The sequence below is a fragment of the Peromyscus maniculatus genome, chromosome 23 (genome assembly GCF_049852395.1).
Source record: "Peromyscus maniculatus bairdii isolate BWxNUB_F1_BW_parent chromosome 23, HU_Pman_BW_mat_3.1, whole genome shotgun sequence".
Taxonomy (NCBI): Eukaryota; Metazoa; Chordata; class Mammalia; order Rodentia; family Cricetidae; genus Peromyscus; species Peromyscus maniculatus.
Window position 1 is genome coordinate 14750432 of NC_134874.1, and position 20825 is coordinate 14771256.

The window sequence follows — 20825 nt, forward strand, 5'->3', positions numbered from 1 at the left end:
GTGGTTCAAGGGGGGCCAGGATGCACCCCAAGCTGGAGGTGGCACTCGGCAGCGTCACCCATGTGGAGTTGGCTTTAGAGGCATGAAGGACGCAAGAGTGAAGGAGGTGTGGATTCTCCCTACATGGTTTCAGGGAGCCCCGAGGTTAGGCAGTGCGTGGCGGAGGAGCCCCTTGCATGAAGGCCGTGCTTTTCTAACAAAGGTTCCTTAAGTGAAACAAGATCCAAGGAGGCTCCTTCCTCCCTTCCTTCTGCACGTGACTGAGGCAGGTTCTAGGTGGGGTGTGAACGAGGGTTCATATGTATTTTGAGACAGGGTCTTAATGTGTATCCCCAGCTAACCCAGAACTCTCTGTGTAGACAAGGTTGGCCTCAAACTCAGAGAGTTTGTCTCTTGTCTTTGCCTTCTGAGTGCTGGGATTCAAAGCGTGTACCACCACTCCGCCCGGTTGCTTTTTTTTTTTTTTTAAAGACAGGGTCTTTTGTATCCTATCTTGGCCTTGAACCCTGATCTTTCAGACTCCCATTTTGCAAACGCTGTCATTAGAGGTGTGGCCACCGTTTTTTCCTTGACTTCTAATTATGTGTTACTGAATAGAATAATAGTAACTGCCTCAAGCTCATGGACTTGGGGCGTGGGGTGGGAATTCAGACAGAGCACCGGCGTTCAGAGTTGGTCCAGAGGACTAGCTGTGCCTTGCTGGAAGTCTGTAAGGACTACCGAGGCCAGCGCCAGAAGCCTGCGGAGTTTTCTTTTTCCGCAGGTGTCTGGCCGGAGTAACTTGTCTTTATGCAAATGCAGATTCAGACTTTTGGGTTCTCTGGGTAATTAGGGCGCTGGAGTGGTGGGACTCTTCGTTCTAGGGAATGAGGTGGACGCTGCATGGGCCTCTGTGACCTTGTCTCAGGAACTCTCTGGCGTCACCTGTGTCCTGTTCAGCTGGGTCATCATGGCAGTGCTGCTCAGATTGAGCTGGTGGGGGTGGGGGGTTGGGGGGTCGGGGGGAGAGCAAGTCTCCACTTCTCTCTTTTAAAATAGTTTATTTTAGCCAAGCGTGGTGGTGCACGTCTTGAATCCCAGCTCTTGAGAGGCAGAGGTAGGAGAACCTTCTGTGAGTTCTAGACCAGGCTGGTTTTCACAAGGAGACATTGTCTCAAAACAAAACACCTGGAGCTATTAGGAACAATTGCTTCTTGCAACAGTGTATGTTTTTCTGTATGTATTAGAAACGGCTCGGATAAAAGGCAGGAGGAGCAGGGGAGGTGTTACTCAGAGGGACCAGGTTTCAGGTGTAGAGAATGTGTAGCCCAGTGATAGAGGCTTGCCAGCGTACATGGTATCCTGGGTTCCATCTCTAGCACTCAAAAATAAATAAGGAAATAAGAGTGGGCGGGGCCTTGAATGTTCTTTTACACAGAAGTAAATGATAAGGGGATGAGAGGAGACCTCTGGAGGTGAAAGGCAGGTCCACAGGTCTTAGGGCTGCACACTCATCTCCACTCATCACTTCCTAGACATTTAATTTGCTTCCTGTTTTTTTTTTTTTTTTTTTTTAAATATCAATCATACACTCAACTGCTTTGTTTTAGTTTTGATCTGGGTGCTGGGCATTGAACGTAAGACGTCACACATGATGTACTGTTAAAGAAAGGAAGACGGTAGACATTCACACCGGCTACAGCCTGGAAGAACGCGGAGCAGAGTATCCAGGGGAAATCTGTAGCTGGGTGCCGGAGAGCACACCTGTGGTCCCGGTACTTGGGAGGCCATACTTGAGTTCAAGGCCAACTTGGGCTACATAGTGAAGGTGAAGTCAGCCATGACTGTAGAGCGTGATCCTGCCTCGCAAACCTAAGGAAATTGGTAACAGTGGTGACTCCTGGGGAAGAGGGAGAAGATCCATTGTGATGGTTCTCAACCTCCCTGATGCTGCGACCCTTCAGTACAGTTCTCATGTTTGGTGACCGCCCCCAACCATAACGTTATTTCTGTTGCTGCTTCATGACTGTAATTTTGCTCCTGTTACGAGTCATAATGTAAATACCAGATATGCAGGATATCTGATAGGTGACCCTCAAAAGGGTCGGGACCCAGAGGTTGGGAACCACTGGATAAGGGGCCTATTCAGAGCTGACTTCAGCCGTGGCTGGCGTTTTAATTTTTAACAGGGATAATGTCTTCGTGTTTGACTTGTGAAATTAAATATTAATTCACACTGATGAGGGCCTGGTCAGCATCTGGCTGCTGATTCCGCCGCCTTTGTCTTATCTCTCCAGGGTAGAAGCTGACACTAAAGAGTGCCAGGAGGCTGTGTAGCCCCTTATCATGCTGGAGCCTTCCCTGCAAAGGCCCCGCCTTCTAGAGTGCTATCTGGGGCCCCTGCCTTCCCTGTGATGTCTTGGGGGGCTCTCCTTTGTTCCAGATATGTGTTGCACTGAAGCATCCAAAACTCATTTCCACACCATCTCTCTTCAAGAGTTTATTTCATTGTGTTTATTTATTCCTTTCTGTGGCTGGGGCCTCACATACGCAAGGCAGGCATTTAACTGTGTTCCAGGCCTGGCCCTGAGATACCTTCTTAATTACAAATAGCAAAAGTTGATCACTCAACACTAGAGACTCAGAGGGACACCGTGACCAGACACTCTAAAGTGATGTCACAGACACCACGTTCCTCCTGACAGGAAGCTCAGAGCACAGGTCACCACCACGTCCAAGCCCACGACAAACACAGAACCAGATTCTCGGGAATCATCAGATGGAACCCAAGTCGAGAGACGTTCTCTAAATGATGTCAGTTCATGAGAGGTGGGGGTTGAGGTTCCGTTCAGGTTACAGAGACAAAAAGACGTGTATGGATGCTCAGTGTAAAATTGAATGGGACCCGAGAGCTGAAGGACAGAGGCCATAAAAGAGACAGTTTGGGCTGCAAGCTGGCTCAGCAGGTGAAGGTGCTTGCCTGCCCCCGAGCCTGAGGACCTGAGTTCTATAACGGGACCCACATGATGGGAGGAGAGAACCACTCCTGCGGACTGCCCTCTGACCTCATGGGCACTGTCCTAGGGTTTCTGTTGCTGCAACAAAACACCACGGCCATAAAGCCGGTTGGGGAGGAAAGGGTTTATTCATTCGCCTTACACCTCCACAGCACTGTTCATCACTGAAGGAAGTCAGGACAGGAACTTAAACAGGGCAGGAACCCGGAGGCAGGAGCTGATGCAGAGGCCATGGAGGGGCGCTGCTCACTGGCCTGCTCCTCAATGGCTTGCTCAGCCTGCTCTCTCACAGAACCCAGGACCGCCAGCCCAGGGAGGGCCCCACCCACCATGGACTGCCGGTGTCGTGCCCCCATCCCCGGGCCCCACCCGCAGTTGATCACTAATTGAGAAAATGCCTTACAGCTGAATCGCATGGAGGCATTTCCTCAGCTGAGGCTCCTTCCTCTCTGATGACTCAAGCTTGTGTCAAGTTGACACACAAAACCAGCCAGGACACACACTGTGGCCGACAGCAACCAACCACCCATAGGATAAATAAACAAACGTCATCGAAAACATTTTCAAAGGACGATTGGCAAAATGTGAGTTGTGGTGTCTGAGATGAGAGCCTCATATTCCATCAAGGTTTAGGAGCTGCCTCTGAATAGAGCAGATATCGTTGATCACAGCTGATGCACATTTCTGTGGAGAAGTATGATGGTTACAACTAACTCCCTAATAGGCCGGCACAGGGGTGCGGTGGGGTGAGGCAAACTTCTTTGGCAAAGGGCCAAATAGAGAGTTGTGTTTTTTTTTTTTTTTTTTTTTTTTTTAAGCTTTGGAGGCCATATGGTCTCTGTCATGGCCACTCACTCGGCTGTTGAAGTACCAAAGCGGCCACAGGGCATGTGTGATGGGCGTGACGAAGAACCAGTAAAACTGTGTGTGTGTGTGTGGCTGCCACGATTCCAGCGGCCTGCAATGTTCACAGAGCTTGGGACATTTTCAGATTTGTATTGTTTTCAGTCTTCCAAAACCCACTTCTTTCGTACAGCCTCCGATACAGAAAGAGAAGCGCACCCCCGGGAGACAAGCACATGCTGAGAGCGTAGGGAGGGGTGTTCTTCTACTCACAAACTTGAAGTCATCTCAGGAGAAATGGGCATATTAGGAAAACGTGGTTTTCCTCTCTGGGAGGCCCAGAAGGAGAAGAGACTGCTTGCTGGCTTTGCCCCCTTGCAAATGAATGGTCCGGGGTGACCGGCTCACACAGTCTTGCATATCATTGCTAATTCTTCTCCCTTTTTTCCTTTCTGTGACTGTGGTCTCACTATACAGCTGAGGCTGTCCTAGAACTTGCTGAATAGACCAAGCCGGGCTTGAAGTATGGGTGATCCGGTGATCCGCCTGCCCCTGCCTCCCAAGTGCTGCATTAAAGGCGCCCATCACCGTTCACGGTCCGTCTGATATTTGTCTTCCTTTACTTCCTAATTCCCTGCTTTAACTTCCGGTCCTGCTTGGCAGCCATACTAGTTTAGACTCTGCACCTGGTGTCCCCTCCTTTTCCTGCCTGCTGAACATGCTTCTGTGACAGCTAAGAAAACGGCTGTTTAAGCCAGGCGTGGTGGCACGTGCCTTCGATCTTAACACTTGGGATGAAGAGGCATTCCGGTCTCTGAGTTCAAGTCCATTCCTGTCTGCATAGAGTTGCAGGTTAGCCAGAAAGAAAGGAAGGAGGGAGAGAGAAGAAGGAGGGAGGGAGGAGAAGGAGAGAGGGAGAGAGAATAAGGAGGGAGAAGGGAGGGAGGGAGAGAGAAGGAGGGAGGGAGGGGAGGAGGGAGGGAGGGAAGGAAGGAAATGGCTCTTTGTTGCACATCGGCCAGAAAGGACGGAAGGAGAAAGAAATGAAGAATGGCTCTTTGAACTGTGTCCACTGCTCATTGATCTTAGTTTCATGTTCTGCCCCGCTCCTTGCTCCTGTCACCTCACAGACGTGACTTACTGGGAGATGAGTGTGGCAGCCGTTTGAGAACCCACTGTGGCGCCTTCTCCCGGATTCGGGATAAGTCTCGTTATAAAGCTCAGAAGGGTTATTTCCAAGAATGAAATGTCACGTTTATTGAGTGATGTCATCTGGGGCAGGGAATATGGCTTGAGGGGGAGGGGGAGGGGGGAAGGGGAGATGGACAGGAGCTTTCCTTAGTTGACTTAGCAAGAGCTCTCTCATAGCGAGGATCAGAAAGTCAACGTGAACAGGAAGTAGAAAGGAGCTTACGGGTCTCTGTACAACCTACGGCTCAAACCCAACAGCCGAAATCTTTGTTGTGTTGTTACCATAAAATACTTAAGACTGGATACTTTAGCAGGATAAGAGGTCTGCTCTGGCGCATAGTTCTGTAGGCTGAATCCAAGCCCGAGGGCCACCTTTGGCAAGGGTCATGTGGTGCATCATGGGGTAGAAAATACCATGGAACACGATGAACGTGGTGAATGTGTGGGTGCATATGGAAGAGCATGCATTGGGAGGTTGAGGGAGAAGCACCAGACTTGTATACCACAGTCTGCGCTTGTGAGTACTGACCTAGTCCCGTGAGACTTAACTGACTCCTGTAACTTAGTCCTTCCACAGCCTGCTGCCTTGACCTAGTTACCTCTGACTTGTTCCCAGCTCTTAAAGATCCCAGTACATCTCAGGGCTGGAGAGATGGCTCAGTGGTTAAGAGCACTGGCTGCTCTTCCAGAGGACCTGAGTTCAATTCCCAGCACCCACATGGCAGCTAACAACTGTTTATAACTCCAAGATCTGACACCCTCACATAGACATATCTGGAGACAAAATACCAATGCAAATAAAATAAAAATTAAAAAAAACAAAAAGATTCCAGTACATCTCAATACCGTGACATTAAGGACCCAGCGCATGTACCTTTGGACCTAAACCCGAGCAATAGCAGATGCTATGAGAATTTCATCATATCGTCTCTGGATTCGCTTTTCATGCCTGGCTTCATTCTTAGGAAGACTTGGCCCGCTCAGACTAGAGTGGGCATACCCAGGGGGGGCAAAAAAATACTCTCCTATCTAATCAGTCCATCCAGAGTCCCAGGACTGGCTCTCATTGGTCAATAGGAACCACGTGTTCACCTCTGAACCAGTCCGACTGGAGGATACTGATTGGCTGGGACTGGGTATGTGGCCAACTGGACTGGGCATGTTCTGCTTTGCCAGACCATGTAGACGAAGACTTGGCAAGGGGTAGACTGGGGCTATCATTGACTTGGTAGAGTGTGTGCCTAAAGCCCTGGGTTTGACTCCCAGTACCACGTAGACTGGGTGTGTTAGCATATGGGTGTCATCCTCATACTCAGGAGGTAGAAGTGGAGGAATCAGAAGTCCAAGTTATATATCCAAGTTCATCCTCCGCTACGTAGTGAGTTCAACACCATCCTGGGATGCGTGAAACAGGGTCCCACAAAATCAAGAGGAAACATTGGCCAGGAGGCTGAGGATATACTTCAGTGGTAGAAAATCTGCCTAGAATGCACAAGCTACTGGCCTCAAACCTCAGACAGACAGACAGACAGACACACACCAAAACCACATGGCAGTCCTACTGTGTTTGGTTGTTAGCATCAAACAGATGAACGAAATAGGTGCACGCCTTTAATCCCGACACTCAGCAGAGGCAGGGGGATCTCTATTCAAGGCCAGCCTGGTCTACACAGTGATGCCAGGACAACCAGGGCCGCATAGACTCTATCTTAAAGAAAAAAACCAAACCACCTCAGGAATGAAGGAGTGACCCCGGGGAGAACTGGCACTTATCCCACAGCCGCTGTGTCCTGCCTCCTTCCTCGGCCAGTTGCAGTCCTGGATGGCTGTAACCAGGATAGCTGTCACCCGAGACCTCTCCAGCCCTGTGACAATGACGTGTCTGCCCTTCAGGAGACACACAGGATCTACAAGCAGAAGCTGGAGGAGCTGACCGCGCTCCAGACGCTCTGCAGCGCCTCCATCAGCAAGCAGAAGCGGCACCTCAAGGACCTGAAGCGTGCACTCCAGAGGTAAGAGGGGCGCTGCTTGAAAGCACCCCCAGGGCCTCCTGCTGCCCGCCGCCGCCGCCCCCCATCATCTCACTCCGAAGGTAGGACTCATCCTCACTCGGAGGTTGACCCTGAATTTCTGGCCCTCCTTCCTCCCTTCCTGAGTTGGGGTTACAGGCGTCGGCCACCACGCACGGTTTTTATGCAGTACTGGGTTCGCTGGGCTGGAACCCAGGGCTTTGCACACGCGAGCGAGGTGACCACTCCACCAGCAAGCTCCACCTAAAGGACAGAAACCCAGCTCAAAGCTGGCTTAAGAAGAAAGTGGAAATTTTAATGGAAAAAAACCCAGGGATACCTTCAGGCATCACTGGACCCAGGGGTCAGAGTGTGTTTCTAGGACTCTGTTTTTTTCCTCTGAATTTTCTCTAGGTTGGCTTTTGCTCTCGCGGTCACGGAGGTGGCCACCTGCCTGCTGAGCTTAGCTCCCCTCCCGTCGTCCTGACTGAGGAAGACGGGCTTTCAGCCTCTGTCATTCTAATAGTGGTCTGCTGTTCAGACTGGACACTGTGGGTGCTCAGCAGAACCCCAGTAGATACAGCGGAGCCTCCCAGCCCGGCTGGGATAGACACTGCTCAGCATCACCACAAGAGAAGCACCCGCTGAGGAAGGTTGACCCGGGAGCTAGGGTCCTAGACTGAGCAACTCTCCCAATCCAGGGTGTGGTGTCTCCCGATATGGTTCTGTTTTTCTTCGTTTCTTAAGACAGGGTCTCATGTAGCCCAAGCTGACCTCAAACTGGCTCTATCCAAGGATGACCTGAACTCTGAATCCTTCTGTCTCCATCTCCCAAGTGTCTCTGCTCCTTCCTCTTTTTTTTTGTGGGGGGGGAGGGGCAAACAGAGCATTTGTTTTTTCAAGACAGGATTGGTTTGTGGAGCCCTGGCTATTCTGGAATTTGCTTGGTAGACCAGGCTGGCCTCAAACTCAGAGATCCACCTGCCTCTGCCTCCCGAGTGGAGTGTCGGGATTAAAGGCGCGGGCCACCACACCCCGCCCACCTCCATCTCCCAAGTGTCGGGTTTACAAGCCCATGCCACCACACCCGCCTCCAGCTTGGTTTTCTAGTTTTGATCCTTGCATCTCTCCAAAGAGCAACAGGAAGACCCTGACTGGTTGACTGCTAGTACTTCCCCGTGCCTCTCAGTCCGTCCTCCTAGGACTTAGCTTTAAGTACTGTTACAGTAGAGGAAAACGGCTTAGCCACCCACGCAAGTCCGTCAGCTCCTGTAGGCTGAGTATCGTTCATCCCAGATGCTTCACTGCATCTCCTCACGTCATCTTTACGTGGCCATTGTTGGTGGATGCCACCCTTATCTGTCAGGCATGGGAAGTGACGTCCCCAAGGCCCCAAGGCTGCAGGGGCTCAGCTTCACTCCCATTACAGGTACAAGCGCCATTCCAGTCAAGAGGAGGCGGAGCTCATTCAGCAGATAGGCGCCAACATCAAGGAGCGGCAGAATGTCTTCTTCGACATGGAGGCCTACCTGCCGAAGAAGAATGGGTAGGAGTAGGAACCCTCCGATTCCTGTTGCGGGTCCCCGCTCCCTGCTGGGGTGTGAGATTCCAAGGGGCCACTTCTGTACCTGCTTCTCCCATTCCGGGAGGAGCTACCGTCCTTCCCCTGTGGCTGGGAGTGACCTCCCCGGGGTGACTGTTGGGAGCTGGCACCTGATACCTATGTGTGCCACCTGGGGTAGATGGAAAGTGTTCTCTCTCAAGAGAGCCAACATGTGTTGAGTGTGTTTTGCATGCCCAGCATTGTACTGGGCATGCCCGTTCGTGGCAGCAGACATTTTATTCTCAATAGCCTACTGTGTTAGACTGAAGTGTTCTCCCCCCTGTTTCCCCCAGGGGTTGAAACCAGGGCATCCTGGCATGCTGGGTAGTGTTCTAGACTCAGCTACATCCCTAACCCCCCCCCCCTTTTTTTTTTTCAAAGGAAAGGCCTCACTATATTGCTCTGACTGGCCTGGAACTCTCTGTAGACCAAGCTGCCCTCAAACTTGAGGTGATCCTCCTGCCTCAACCTCTTGAGTGCTGTAATTACAGGTGTGTGCCACACTCTGCCCTTAGTTACTCTCTGTTTTTGAAGCAGGATTTAGCCTGGCATGGAGTCAGATCTTTCCTGGAGGGGGAAGATTCCTGTTAAGCTTCAGCCAGATGAGTATTTTTTGTTTTTTCTAGACAGGGTTTCTCTGTGTAGTTTTGGTGCCTGTCCTGGAACTCACTTGGTAGACCAGGCTGGCCTCGAATTCACAGAGATCTGCCTGCCTCTGCCTCCCGAGTGCTGGGATTAAAGGCGTGCTCCACCACCGCCCGGCACCAGATGAGTATTAACATGGTGGCTCCAGGGCATTGTGACCCATCCCTCCGTTTTCCTTTCTTGTTGTATTTGGATTGAAAACGCCCCACGTTAGTTGGCTGTCCTATTAACAGCACCCTCCCTCCATCATTCATGACCTCCCTCCATCATTCATGACCTCCCTCCATCATCATTCATGACCTCCCTCCATCATCATTCATGACCTCCCTCCATCATTCATGACCTCCCTCCATCATCATTCATGACCTCCCTCCATCATTCATGACCTCCCTCCATCATTCATGACCTCCCTCCATCATTCATGACCTCCCTCCATCATTCATGACCTCCCTCCATCATTCATGACCTCCCTCCATCATTCATGATCTCCCTCCATCATCATTCATGACCTCCCTCCATCATTCATGACCTCCCTCCATCATCATTCATGACCTCCCTCCATCATCATTCATGACCTCCCTCCATCATCATTCATGACCTCCCTCCATCATTCATGACCTCCCTCCATCATTCATGACCTCCCTCCATCATTCATGACCTCCCTCCATCATTCATGACCTCTAGGACTGTGTTGCTCAGACTCACTTCCCCACCTGTGCGGGCATTTTGCCTCAGGTGGGGGCCTCTGTCACACGGGGTAGACAACTCAGAGAGTTGCTGAGAAGAAAGGAGGGCTTTATAGCTCAGAGATAACACAGATATAGCTCAGGTATGAATGGGTCCTGCCATTAAATGCTGGTAGAACCTGCTTCTCTTTAAACTTTTTTTTCTTACTGTCTTTTCCAGTATGTATGTCTGTTCAATTCATAGGCAGCCTTTTTCTGTAAACTACTCCCCAGCCAGGCCAGGCTTGCTCCTGCCTAGCCTTTCTAATAGAAAAAAATCTGGCCCCTCAGTGGTCTTGGGGATTTAAAATACTAGGGTGGGTTTTTATTGGGTTAGCTGTGTTCCGTGAGCTTTCTTACTCCAGTCAGGAGGAGGAGGAGCTTTTATCAGCTTTTGGACCGTGGTGGGGCCTATTCTCCGAAGGGATTACATTACTCTTGCAGGATCTAGGGACTGAGTGCTAGGTAAGGAATCCAGATGTCCTCTCAATACTTCACATCTCCTTCAGACTAGCAGTGCTTCAGAAAAGCCGCTCGAAGCTGGAACGAAGGCCCGCCCCCACCCCCCATTCCTCCTCTCCAGCTTCTTACTCTTCCAAGCTCAGTTCAAATGCCATCGCCTCAGTGAGGCCTTTCCAAAGCCTATCACTGATAGAAATTTACCCTTTTCTCCCTCGGGGTCTCAAGGAGCCTTTGTGTGCACCTTTGTTAGTGTGTTAGAGCACAGGCTGGTGAACAGAGAGAGGCCTAGCCATGCCATGGTTCACATAAGAGAGCTTCTCCTGGGGCTAGAGCCATGGCTCAGGTGGTTAAAGAGAGCACTTGTTACTCTTGCAGAGGACCTGAGTGTGAGAGTTCACTTTTCTCTGTCATGAAGAATTAGAGGTAAGAAGCCAAGCGCCATGGGCTCATGAGACCATCAAGGGGCCGATAGTTCCTCCGACCAATGCCTCACTACCCCTTAGCAGCTGTCTTCTTCCTTGAGGACAAAGACAGTTCCCACCATCACAGTCGTAGGAAGGGAAAAAAGAGGGAGGAAAGCAATCCCTTTTTCCAAGACACAGCTGCCATGTCTTGTGCAGATAAACAGATACCATACCGTGACTCCAACCTACACAAGAGGAACAAGTGCTCTTTAGCCAGTGGAAAGGAATGCTCATGTTTCTATGTCCATTTATGTTGGTGCATGTTTGTGGGCACGCACATGTCCTTAGCGTGTGTGTGGAGGTCAGAGGACACCTTGCAGGAGTCTGTTTGTTCCCTCCTTCTATCATGTGGGTTCCAGGGATCGAACTTGGGTCATCAGGCTTAGCGGCCTGCACTTTTATCCACCAACTCTTATTGGCCTAGAATCTTTGTGTGTGTGTGTGTCTGTGTGTGTGTCTGTGTGTGTCTGTGTGTGTGTCTGTGTGTGTCTGTGTGTGTCTGTGTGTGTCTGTGTGTCTGTGTGTCTGTGTATGTGTGTGTTTTCAAGACAGGGTTTCTCTGTGTAGCCTTCCTGGCTGTCCTGGATCTCGCTCTATAGACCAGGCTGGCCTGGAACTCAGAGATCCGCCCGCCTCTCCTGCCCGAGTGCTGGGATTAAAGGTGTGCGCCACTGCCTCCCAGCTGGCCTAGAATCTTTTTTAAAATTAACCTAGATGTTGGATAAGTGTCTTTGGCTCTTTGGCTGTAAGTTAGTTACCTGCTTTTGTCTGGCTGCCAACGAGGCTGGGAGATCTGGCCTGTAAGTTGGCTTCAGTGGGGAAACAGCTGGTCATACCGTAGTCAGGAGTGCGGTTACCACGCTCTCTGGTTAACCATTGTTCTCAGCCATTGTGGGGCCCATCTGACGTTAGCCTGAGCGTCCTGTTTTCTGATGTGAGGCGCTCCGTGTGCATTCACTGAGCTTGAAAAGTGTTGGTTGCGTCCTCACAGGTCTTTCCTTCCAGGCTCTACTTGAATCTGGTTCTTGGCAATGTGAATGTGACTCTCCTCAGCAACCAGGCCAAGTGAGTATGCCCGGATCCCGACCGACCGACCGACTCCAAGGAAGGCAGCCTCTTGGGCCTTTTACTGGGGACCGTGGGTGGAAGCAAGGGTTTTTGCATGGATCAAAACTGGTTAGCAGTTGATGCTCTGGCTATCTGGCTTTCTGACCCTGCCCACCTCAGTGGGGGAGCTCTTGGGGGACCTCCCTTTCTTCCTTTCCCGGAGTCAGTATGTTGGTGGATAGGACCCCACCCCCCACCCCCAGTTCCCACGAGAGTGACATCTATTCTTTCTTACACCTGATACAGCATTTGTTCTGGAGAATAGAGTCCTGCCTAACCAACCACCTAACTAGGTGACATTTCCAGGTGGCATCGGTCCTTGTTTCTGCTGCAATCTTTAGGTGAGGGTAGAGAACTTGTCTTTGACCCTTGTCTGCCACCAACATGGCCTCAGAGCCCAGGAGCTGGTACCTTCTGTACTTGGTCCTCTTTCCCTCACTAGACATCACTAGCTGAAGGCCAGGTTCTGCTGTAGATCTGTGGGCAGGATGTGGGAGAGCGCGGGGTGGTAGCAATACTCGACCTTTCCTGGGATGTCCGTCATGGCAGGTTTGCGTACAAGGACGAGTATGAGAAGTTTAAGCTCTACCTGACCATAATCCTGCTTCTGGGAGCTGTGGCATGTCGCTTCATCCTTCACTACAGGTAATGGGGCACGGTGGGGTGTGGGGGAGGGCATGGGGGTGTGGGGGAGGGCATGGGGGTGTGAGGAAGGAGTCCTCAGGGAGGCAGGCTGTTGTTTCCCCAGCCTGTGCCTAGTACAGGGTGGGGAAGGACCAGTTCTGACTGCCAGGAAGTAGCATCCCTGTCCATCCCCCATCCGTCTAGCAAGCTTCATGGACTAGCTGCTGTCAGGGCCTCCAGATGTAGTCCTTGATGGTCCGGTGTGGTTTATGTAGACCCCAGAATGTCACACAGCCCTAACATGGAGTGCAGTGCTGACGTGCATGGGTGAGCTGTGCCAGCATCATGCTAAGTGAGAGAGACGCCAGGTACAAAGGCCACGTATTGTATATGTCCATTGATAGGAAATGTCCAAAAGGGGGGGCAGGTTCAGAGACAACACAGCGGGGAGCAGAACTTGCCAGGGGAAGCAGGAATGGGGAATGACCATTCATGGGCAGCAGCATTTCCTTTTGAGAATGATAGAATACCCTGGAATTATCAGTGGTATAACAAAAATGAACAAAAGACATCACATTACATCTTCTTTAAAAATTCTTTTAGCCAGGCAGTGGTGGCGCATGCCTTTAATCCCAGCACTCGGGAGGCAGAACCAGGCAGATCTCTATGAGTTCGAGGCCAGCCTGGACTACCAAGTGAGTCCCAGGGAAGGTGCAAAGCTACATACACAGAGAAACCCTGTCTCGAAAAACCAAAAAAAAAAAAAAATTTTTTTTTTTTTTTTTTTTTTTAAGGCCAGGCTGGCCTAGAATTCACAGAGATCCTCGGCTTCTAGCTGCCTTACATGCTTTTAAAGGGAAAATTGTATGGTATGTGGATTACATCTCGATTTCATACTAAGTAGATCAGTAGGGCCGAGGCTGTAACTCGAGGCTTGCTTGGGATGCAAGGAGACCCTGGGGTCAGTCTCCAGAGCCGGAGAAGCCAGGTTTGGTGTTGCATCCCTGTAATCCCAGTTCTCAGAGAGCAGAGGCAGGAGGATCAGAAACTCAAGGTCGTCACTGGCTACAGGAGAGTTGGAGGCCAGTGTAGGATGTATGGGACCCTACCTCAAAGAAAGAGTACAGACTGCTATACATAGAGAGATGGATGCATGGGAGAACAAGAAGAGCCATCCCAGGCTGCCTGGATTTAAATTCTGGCTTTGAGACTGAATGGCTGTGTCTATGGGCAGGTTCCCTGTGGGGTCCTCAGTCTCTCCCTTTGTTGGACAGTGGCAGCAGGCCATACCTCATAGGGTTATAGCCGCTCAGTGAGCTCCCACTGTGTGTGGGTAGCACTCAGTTTCTGCCCATCGCTGACTGAGAAGAGAGGGAGGGCTGAGACAGGACCCATACTGCCAAGAGGGTCTGGTCCTCCTTTCTCTGCCTGGGTTTCCTGCCGTAAAGGGGGAGGCAGCCAAGTACGGCTTAGGCATTTGGCCTAAGTGTCAAGGTTTATTTCCTGGCGTGCCCTTTGCTGAGAGTCCAGCTGCTGGCCTGGCTACTTGAATTTCCCAACAAAGGCCCTTGCAGGCTCTTAGTTCATGCCTGCCTGCTGCCAGTGCCCGGCTTGTGACCCTGAGGGCAAAGGCCGCGCACACAAGTACTGCCTGCTCATCTGCCCCTCTGAAAGAGAGAGTTGTTGGTGTCCAGTCCAAGGCCCTTACCCTGGGGCCTCGGGGTTCCTCCCTGGGAAGCCTGTGGCGTGTCACATTCTAAGCCATGGTTAAGCTCCATCTAGAGTCTGGACATCCCCGTTTCTCCTCTCCTCTTACACACAAGTCTCTAATGATCTCTTAGACAAAGTTTCACCAACTGGAGAACACAGCAAAAACACTTTCTGTCACCGTCCCGGAGGCCGGAATAAGAGGTCAGGATGTTGCAGGACCGTGTTGGTTCTGAGTTCCGAGAAAGCTCTTCTGCGTCTCTCTCCCATGGCCATCATCAATCATTGGCATTTTTCAGCCTAAACCTGTTACATTCCAGTGGCTGAGTGGTCTTGGATGGCTAGGGAGGGAGCCTCTGCTAGACCTTGGGACGTAGTGGGGGCCGGGTAGAGATGGGGTACAGGCTCTGGGGGGGAGGCAGGGGGAGGCACCCAAGGACTGGTGTGGACCGTTGGCCGTTCTGGTCCTGGCTGTCCTGTCAGGCCGAGGGGAGAGCTCACGCAGTCTCCTTCCCTAGGGTGACAGATGAAGTTTTCAACTTCCTGCTGGTGTGGTACTACTGCACCTTGACCATTCGGGAGAGCATTCTCATCAGCAATGGCTCCAGGTAACTAGAGGCCTGGCTGGTGGGATGGTCATTTGGGGGAACGGGGAGCTGAAGAGAAACGTTGATACCCAGGGCGGGGGAGGCCATGCCTGATGCGGTTGGTGTGATGTCACCCACTTTATGGTCAGTCTCTTGCTGACAAGCAACAGGAACCCCAAGTCGGACTGATTTCATGTCATTAGATTTGATCTCATGTCCTTGGAAATCTTTCATCTCATAAAAAAACAGGTTCCCCGGGACTGACTTCAGGTAAGGCTTCATTCAGGACTCAGACACTGTGAGTGAGACTCAGTTTCTCTCCGTCTCTCACCCTCCCATTCTGTGCCGTCTGTTCTCAGGCTCCATGTAGGGTGCTACAATGACGCTGAGTGTACGTCATCTCTCCCAGCGAACAGCACCGTTCTTTTTTTCTGAGCGTCTCACCAGCCTTGACCCATTGGCTGGGTGCAGGCTGGACCATGTGCCTATCTCTGAACCAGTCACTGTCACCAGAGAATGCAAGGCTGTGATTAGCCAGGCTTGAGTGCTGTGTCCATCACAGCTCCAGGGACAGAGCTGACTGGGGCATGGAGGGAATGAAGAAAAGGCAAACACACACACACGGGCACACACGGGTACACACACACACAGGCACACACACACAGACACACGGAAATAACCCGGTCCAGGTGGACTGGGCTTTCGGATGGGCTCAGATGGACAGCAGTACTCCAGCAGCTCCGTGTGTTTATGATACAGAGTTGATAACCACAGAGCTGTGGGACTGCACGCAGCTGAACAAGGAATCAGGCTACTACATGCAGATAAACAGAGAGGCAGGGTCCTGGGATACAGCTGGACCAAGGAGACAGGTTTCGCTGATAACAATAGGAGCGGTCTCTGTAGGGGAGCAATCTTTAGTCCGGAAATACCTGGGGGAAGAAAGCTACAGTGGACATTTTGTGCATGTGACCATCGGCATTTGTTCTGGACCAGGAGGGAAGGCTTTGCCGTTTCCCCAGCTCAGGGTTGGCTTTGCCATTTCATTGGAGGTCTGAGGCTTGGAGGCCTTGGACATGACTGTGCTCCTGCCAACAGCACACATTCATCAGGGCTTCCTCCGCTCCCCACACGTGAGCGTCACCTTCCCCTGGGTCCCTCAGCACATAGAAGGAAGTGTCGGGAGTGGGGGCGGGTCCCAGGGGACATGGTTCCTGGGAGGATGAATGGGCTTTGGTGAAAGGAGCGGAATGTCTTCCACAAGAGAAGGGAAGAGGAGAGTGGACCAGTGATGAGGGTCTTGGCAGGGGGTGGGGGTGGGGGTCTCTGAGCAGCTCTGGAGCGCTGGACAGGCCCTGGCGCCTCTTTGGATTGTTCCAGTGTCCCTGGGAGAGCCACCATGTCTCAATGTCAGTGGACGAATCTAGGAAGGAGGTTCCCGGTGCGTCTAAATTCAGGAAGACCTACTGTTTTTTCTTTTTTATCTTTTGTCTGCTCTGCCCGCCTCTGAGCAGAGTCTTAGGTCCCAGTTAAGATCCATGATTTGAGGGCTGGAGAGACGGCTCAGCAGTTAAGGGCACTTGTTACTCCTGCAGAGGACCCATGTGTGGTTCCTAGCACCCATGTGGTGGCTCACAACCATCCATATAACTCCAGCCCCGGGGGATTCAACACCGTCTCTGGCCTCTGAGGACACTGAGCACACATGTGGAGCACATATATGCAAAACAGCCATACACATAAAATAAAAATACATTTTTAAAAGGTTTTTTTAAAAAAAAGTATTTTTAAGTTGGGCGGTGGTAGTGCACACCTTTAATCCCAGTACTCGGGAGGCACAGCCAGGTGGGTCTCTGTGAGTTCGAGGCCAGCCTGGTCTACAGAGCAAGTTCCAGGACAGCCAAGGCTGTTACAGAGAGAAACTCTGTCTCGGGGGGTGGGGGTGGTATTTTTAAAAGATCAATGATTTGGGGCTGGCAGGATTGCTCAGTGGGTGAAGGCTCTTGCCACAAAGCCTCGACTTGACTTCAGTTCCTGGGACCCACATAATGGAAGGAGAGAACCAACTATAAAGTTGCTTTCTGACCTCCATACACTCCCACCCATAATAAATAAGTAAATGTAATTAAAATATTTTTAAAAGATCTGAAATATCCTAGCAGTGGTGGCGCACGCCTTTACTCCCCCGCACTCGAGAGGCAGGCAGATCTCTGTGAGTTCGAGGCCAGCCTGATCCACAGAGTGAGATCCGGGACAGCCGGGGCTATACAAAGACATACCTCCCCCAAAAAACCCCAAACTGGGTCATCTGTCAACCCTCGCAATCACAGAACACCAGCTCACTTTCTGCCTGGTGATCTCTTGCAGCAGGGTTCTTCCTGCGTGCTGGAACCTGAACACTGAGCCGAGAGGTGGGGACGGTGCAGCCTGCCGAGGAGGCACAGCCGTGCTTAGGGGCATAGCCTGTGGCATGCAGAGGACGTCAGTGTCCTCACACTGCCCTCCTCCTGGTCCTTGTCCATGTCCCTGTTACCCTCTCCGTACACCACCCGCGCCACGGGTTCCTCGCGTCGTCAATCAACCCGCTCCCCGTCTTTTTTATTCATTTGGTTTTCTTTTTTGTCTATTGAGACCGAGTCTTCAGGAGGAGTCCAGCCTGGGCTCCTGCTTTCGCCGCTGCCTCGGGGGCTGGGATGGCAGGTGTGTTCCACCGTGTCCCGCAACAGCTCTCCCACCTTTTTGTTGAAACAGGGTCTGACTGACGTAGCCCTGGCTGGCCTGGAACTCATTATGTAGACCAGGCCGCCCTTGGACTCACAGATTTCCCCCCTTCTGGCTCCCAAATGCTGGGGTTAAATGCATGTGCCACCACACCTGGATCCACCACCACCACCATCCTTTTTTTTTTTTTTTTTTTTTTTTAAACTTTCTGGTTGCCGGTCTCTTCCTGTCCCTGTGAACTTGCTGCCAGGCACACACATTAAGAGTGCTGGGCGGCTGGAGAGAAATGGCTCAGTGGTTAAGAGCATGGATTGTTCTTATAGAGGACTGAGTTCGATTCCCAGCACCCACACCCATCAGCTCACACCTGCCTGTAACTCTAGCTCCAGGGGGTCCAGCAAACACACACAGTCACACACATGCACACATAGATGGACAGACAGACACACATAATAAAGGACTCCTGAGAGCCTGGGTGGTCTTTGGTAGTGGCTTTCATGTTGGAGTGGTTACTCTGCCTCTGTTTGCTAATTTAGTGTGCTTAGCTGTGGGCAGGCCATTACCAGAGAGAGAAGAAGAGAATTACCAAGAGAGGGTCCCTTGGAAAGACCAGGCTCACCAGGGGTATTAAAGGGGTCAGGAGTGTGGAGTTCCAGAGCCACACCTCACTTGCCTCAGTTCAACAGGAGCTTTTCTGGGTTCCTTGGAGCAGGGACGAGCATCAGCGTTTATAACATCGAGCTTTGGGTGCGGGTCTGCTGTGTATGAGCCCCCCATGCCATTTATCATATGGCAGACACTGGGTTAGAGATTTTGAGATAACTCAATCTTCGCCTATAGGGATCATCTACAGACATTTTAAAAGAGCCTTTCCTACACAATCCCATGCAGTGGTGGGACTGTTTCTCCAGGCTTGGGGAGGAGAGTCTGGAATAGACCCAGGGGACCCCAGCTTCTAGAATGACCACAGGAACTATGACCAGTCTGTGGGGTGATAGGGCGAGGCAGGTGGGCAACTCTGTGCATCTTTTTTTACGTTTATTTATTACTTTCTGTGTATTATTTGTGTATGTGGGTGTGCAATTTTGCATGTCTTTTTCTAATTTTATTTGTTTGTTTGTTTGTTTTCGAGACAGGGTTTCTCTGTGTAGCTTTGGAGCCTGTCCAGGAACTCACTCTGTAGCCCAGGCTGGCCTCGAACTCACAGAGATCCGCCTGCCTCTGGCTCCCGAGTGCTGGGATTAAAGGCATGCGCCACCACCATCCCACCTCGAGCGTCTTAATTTTTTGCATTTATTTATTTTATTATATGTATATGTGCATGTATGTACAACTAGGTATGTCTTAATTCTTTACAGTTGTTTATTGTCTCTGTGTATATGAGTGTGCACATGCAATTGTGTACATCTTAATTTTTTTTAACATTTATTGTCTGTGAGTGTGTGGCATGCACATGCCACCGGGTGCATGTAGAGAGAAGGTTAAGCATAACCTGTGGGTGTCAGTTGTCTCCTCCGCCATGAAGGCCCTGGGGATTGAATTCAGGTTGTCAGCCTTGGCAACAAGTGCCCCTCCCACTGAGCAGGCCCACGCTGGCTCCTCGTACCCCTTAAACACCACAGGGCCTGTGCAGGCTGGTGCCCAGTAAACACCCATAAGTCTTGCTGAGATGAATGAAATCTGGGCTCTTTAGTGAGGAGCGGTCTTTGGGGATACCCAGGTGTCCTGGGACAGCAGACCTGAACCACACAGGCCTCCTGGAGACCTGTTGCCCAGGATGGGCTTCCCTAAGCCCATTCTCCTCATCCCTCTTTTGTGCCTGGGAGCAGAATTGGAACAGAAGGAAGTCAGGGAAAGCAGGCCTGGAGGGGGGGGATGGACTGCCTTACTTTGAGATGGAGCCATCCTGGGTGAGTCTGATGCCTCCCACTGCAGACGGCACACACTCGTGAGCTCAGTCAAGAAGTCAGCTTTCCCTTGAGAAACCCACCTAACAGGGACCGAATCTGAAGGCACTTACTGTTCTTCAGCTGGGAAGTTCAAGGGTGCACGTAGAGCTCCAGCAAGGTTCATAGCCCCGTTGGCTACCTCCCCCCCCCCCACACACACTTTGCTCTTGACAGCCCAATCTGGCTCATCAGCCACCTCAGCGTGGAGAGTCTTGAGACACTCTTCTGATAGGCTGAGCTTGAGACACTTGCTGACTTCTGAACCAATCACTGGCTGGAGGGCTATAGAACCCAGAGGGCTCGCTCTGAGCTGAGTGTCCAGACAAAATTCCTCTTCCCCTAGGTGAGGTGCTGCCCCATAAGGAAGCAGAGGCCTGGGAACCAGAACGGCTGGTGTGGTGATTGGCAGATGGCAGAAGAGCCTTTCCTTCTGGGCCCACATGACTAGTGAATCGGCAGGAGTCATGTTGACTTATTCCAAGACGCCAGCCATGGTCCCGGGCTCCCGCTGGCTTTTTTAGGGGCTATACTTAGAACAGATGTATCCAGAAGGGAGCAGGCAGAGAGAGAGAGAGAGAATCTGCAATGCAGGAGTCATCCCACCAGCTACTCTAAAAATCCAAAGCGTGAAACCAGAAGCTACCTGGGTGCCGCACAGTGAGTGCCTGGTGCTCCTCTCCCCAGCCTGTGCGCTGGCTGATGTGTCCTGCAGGGAGAAGCAGTGAGCTCCCCCCCCCCACACCCTCACAGTGCCCAGAGACTAGTACATTCTGTCCCTGCATTCTAGACGCAAGTGCACCTGCTCCTCCCGGAGCCCACAAGCGCCCTGCGAAGCTGCATTTCTATAGCAAACAGGTCCAAGTCTAACAGGGGTGAAACAAAGGTCTCCAGTGGATCGTGGTGATGGTTGCACAGCTCTGTGAAAAGACTAAACGCCCTGAATTGTGGAGTATCTGAATTCTATCACAATGGAAGCTGTTACATAAACACATAAGCCCAGAACCGGCCTGGAGCCTTGGGGTGTGCAGATGATGGTGGTGGTGGTTGCTCATGAGCGCGAAGCCGTGGGGAAAAAAGGTGGATTTCTACTTTTCACCCAATGTCACCGAGCTGTGTTTATTGGTGGCATCTGTCAGAGCTGGGCCCTGGGCACAGCGAGCTGTGAAATTAAAAGCTGCTGCTCAGTCAGGCT

At 51.4% G+C, this 20825-nt stretch overlaps 1 protein-coding gene across 2 annotated transcripts in view; it reads left to right on the forward strand.

The window, feature by feature from the left end:
* The window catches only part of Tmem120b (transmembrane protein 120B), a 44289-nt gene that overhangs the window by 14146 nt on the left and 9318 nt on the right, over positions 1-20825 (forward strand). For both annotated transcript variants that reach the window (XM_076560928.1, XM_006970728.4), the window contains exons 2-6: positions 6924-7042; positions 8469-8585; positions 11944-12003; positions 12595-12690; positions 14895-14984. In XM_076560928.1, the coding sequence (XP_076417043.1) occupies positions 6924-7042; positions 8469-8585; positions 11944-12003; positions 12595-12690; positions 14895-14984 (482 nt within the window). The remainder of the gene's footprint in view (positions 1-6923; positions 7043-8468; positions 8586-11943; positions 12004-12594; positions 12691-14894; positions 14985-20825) is intronic.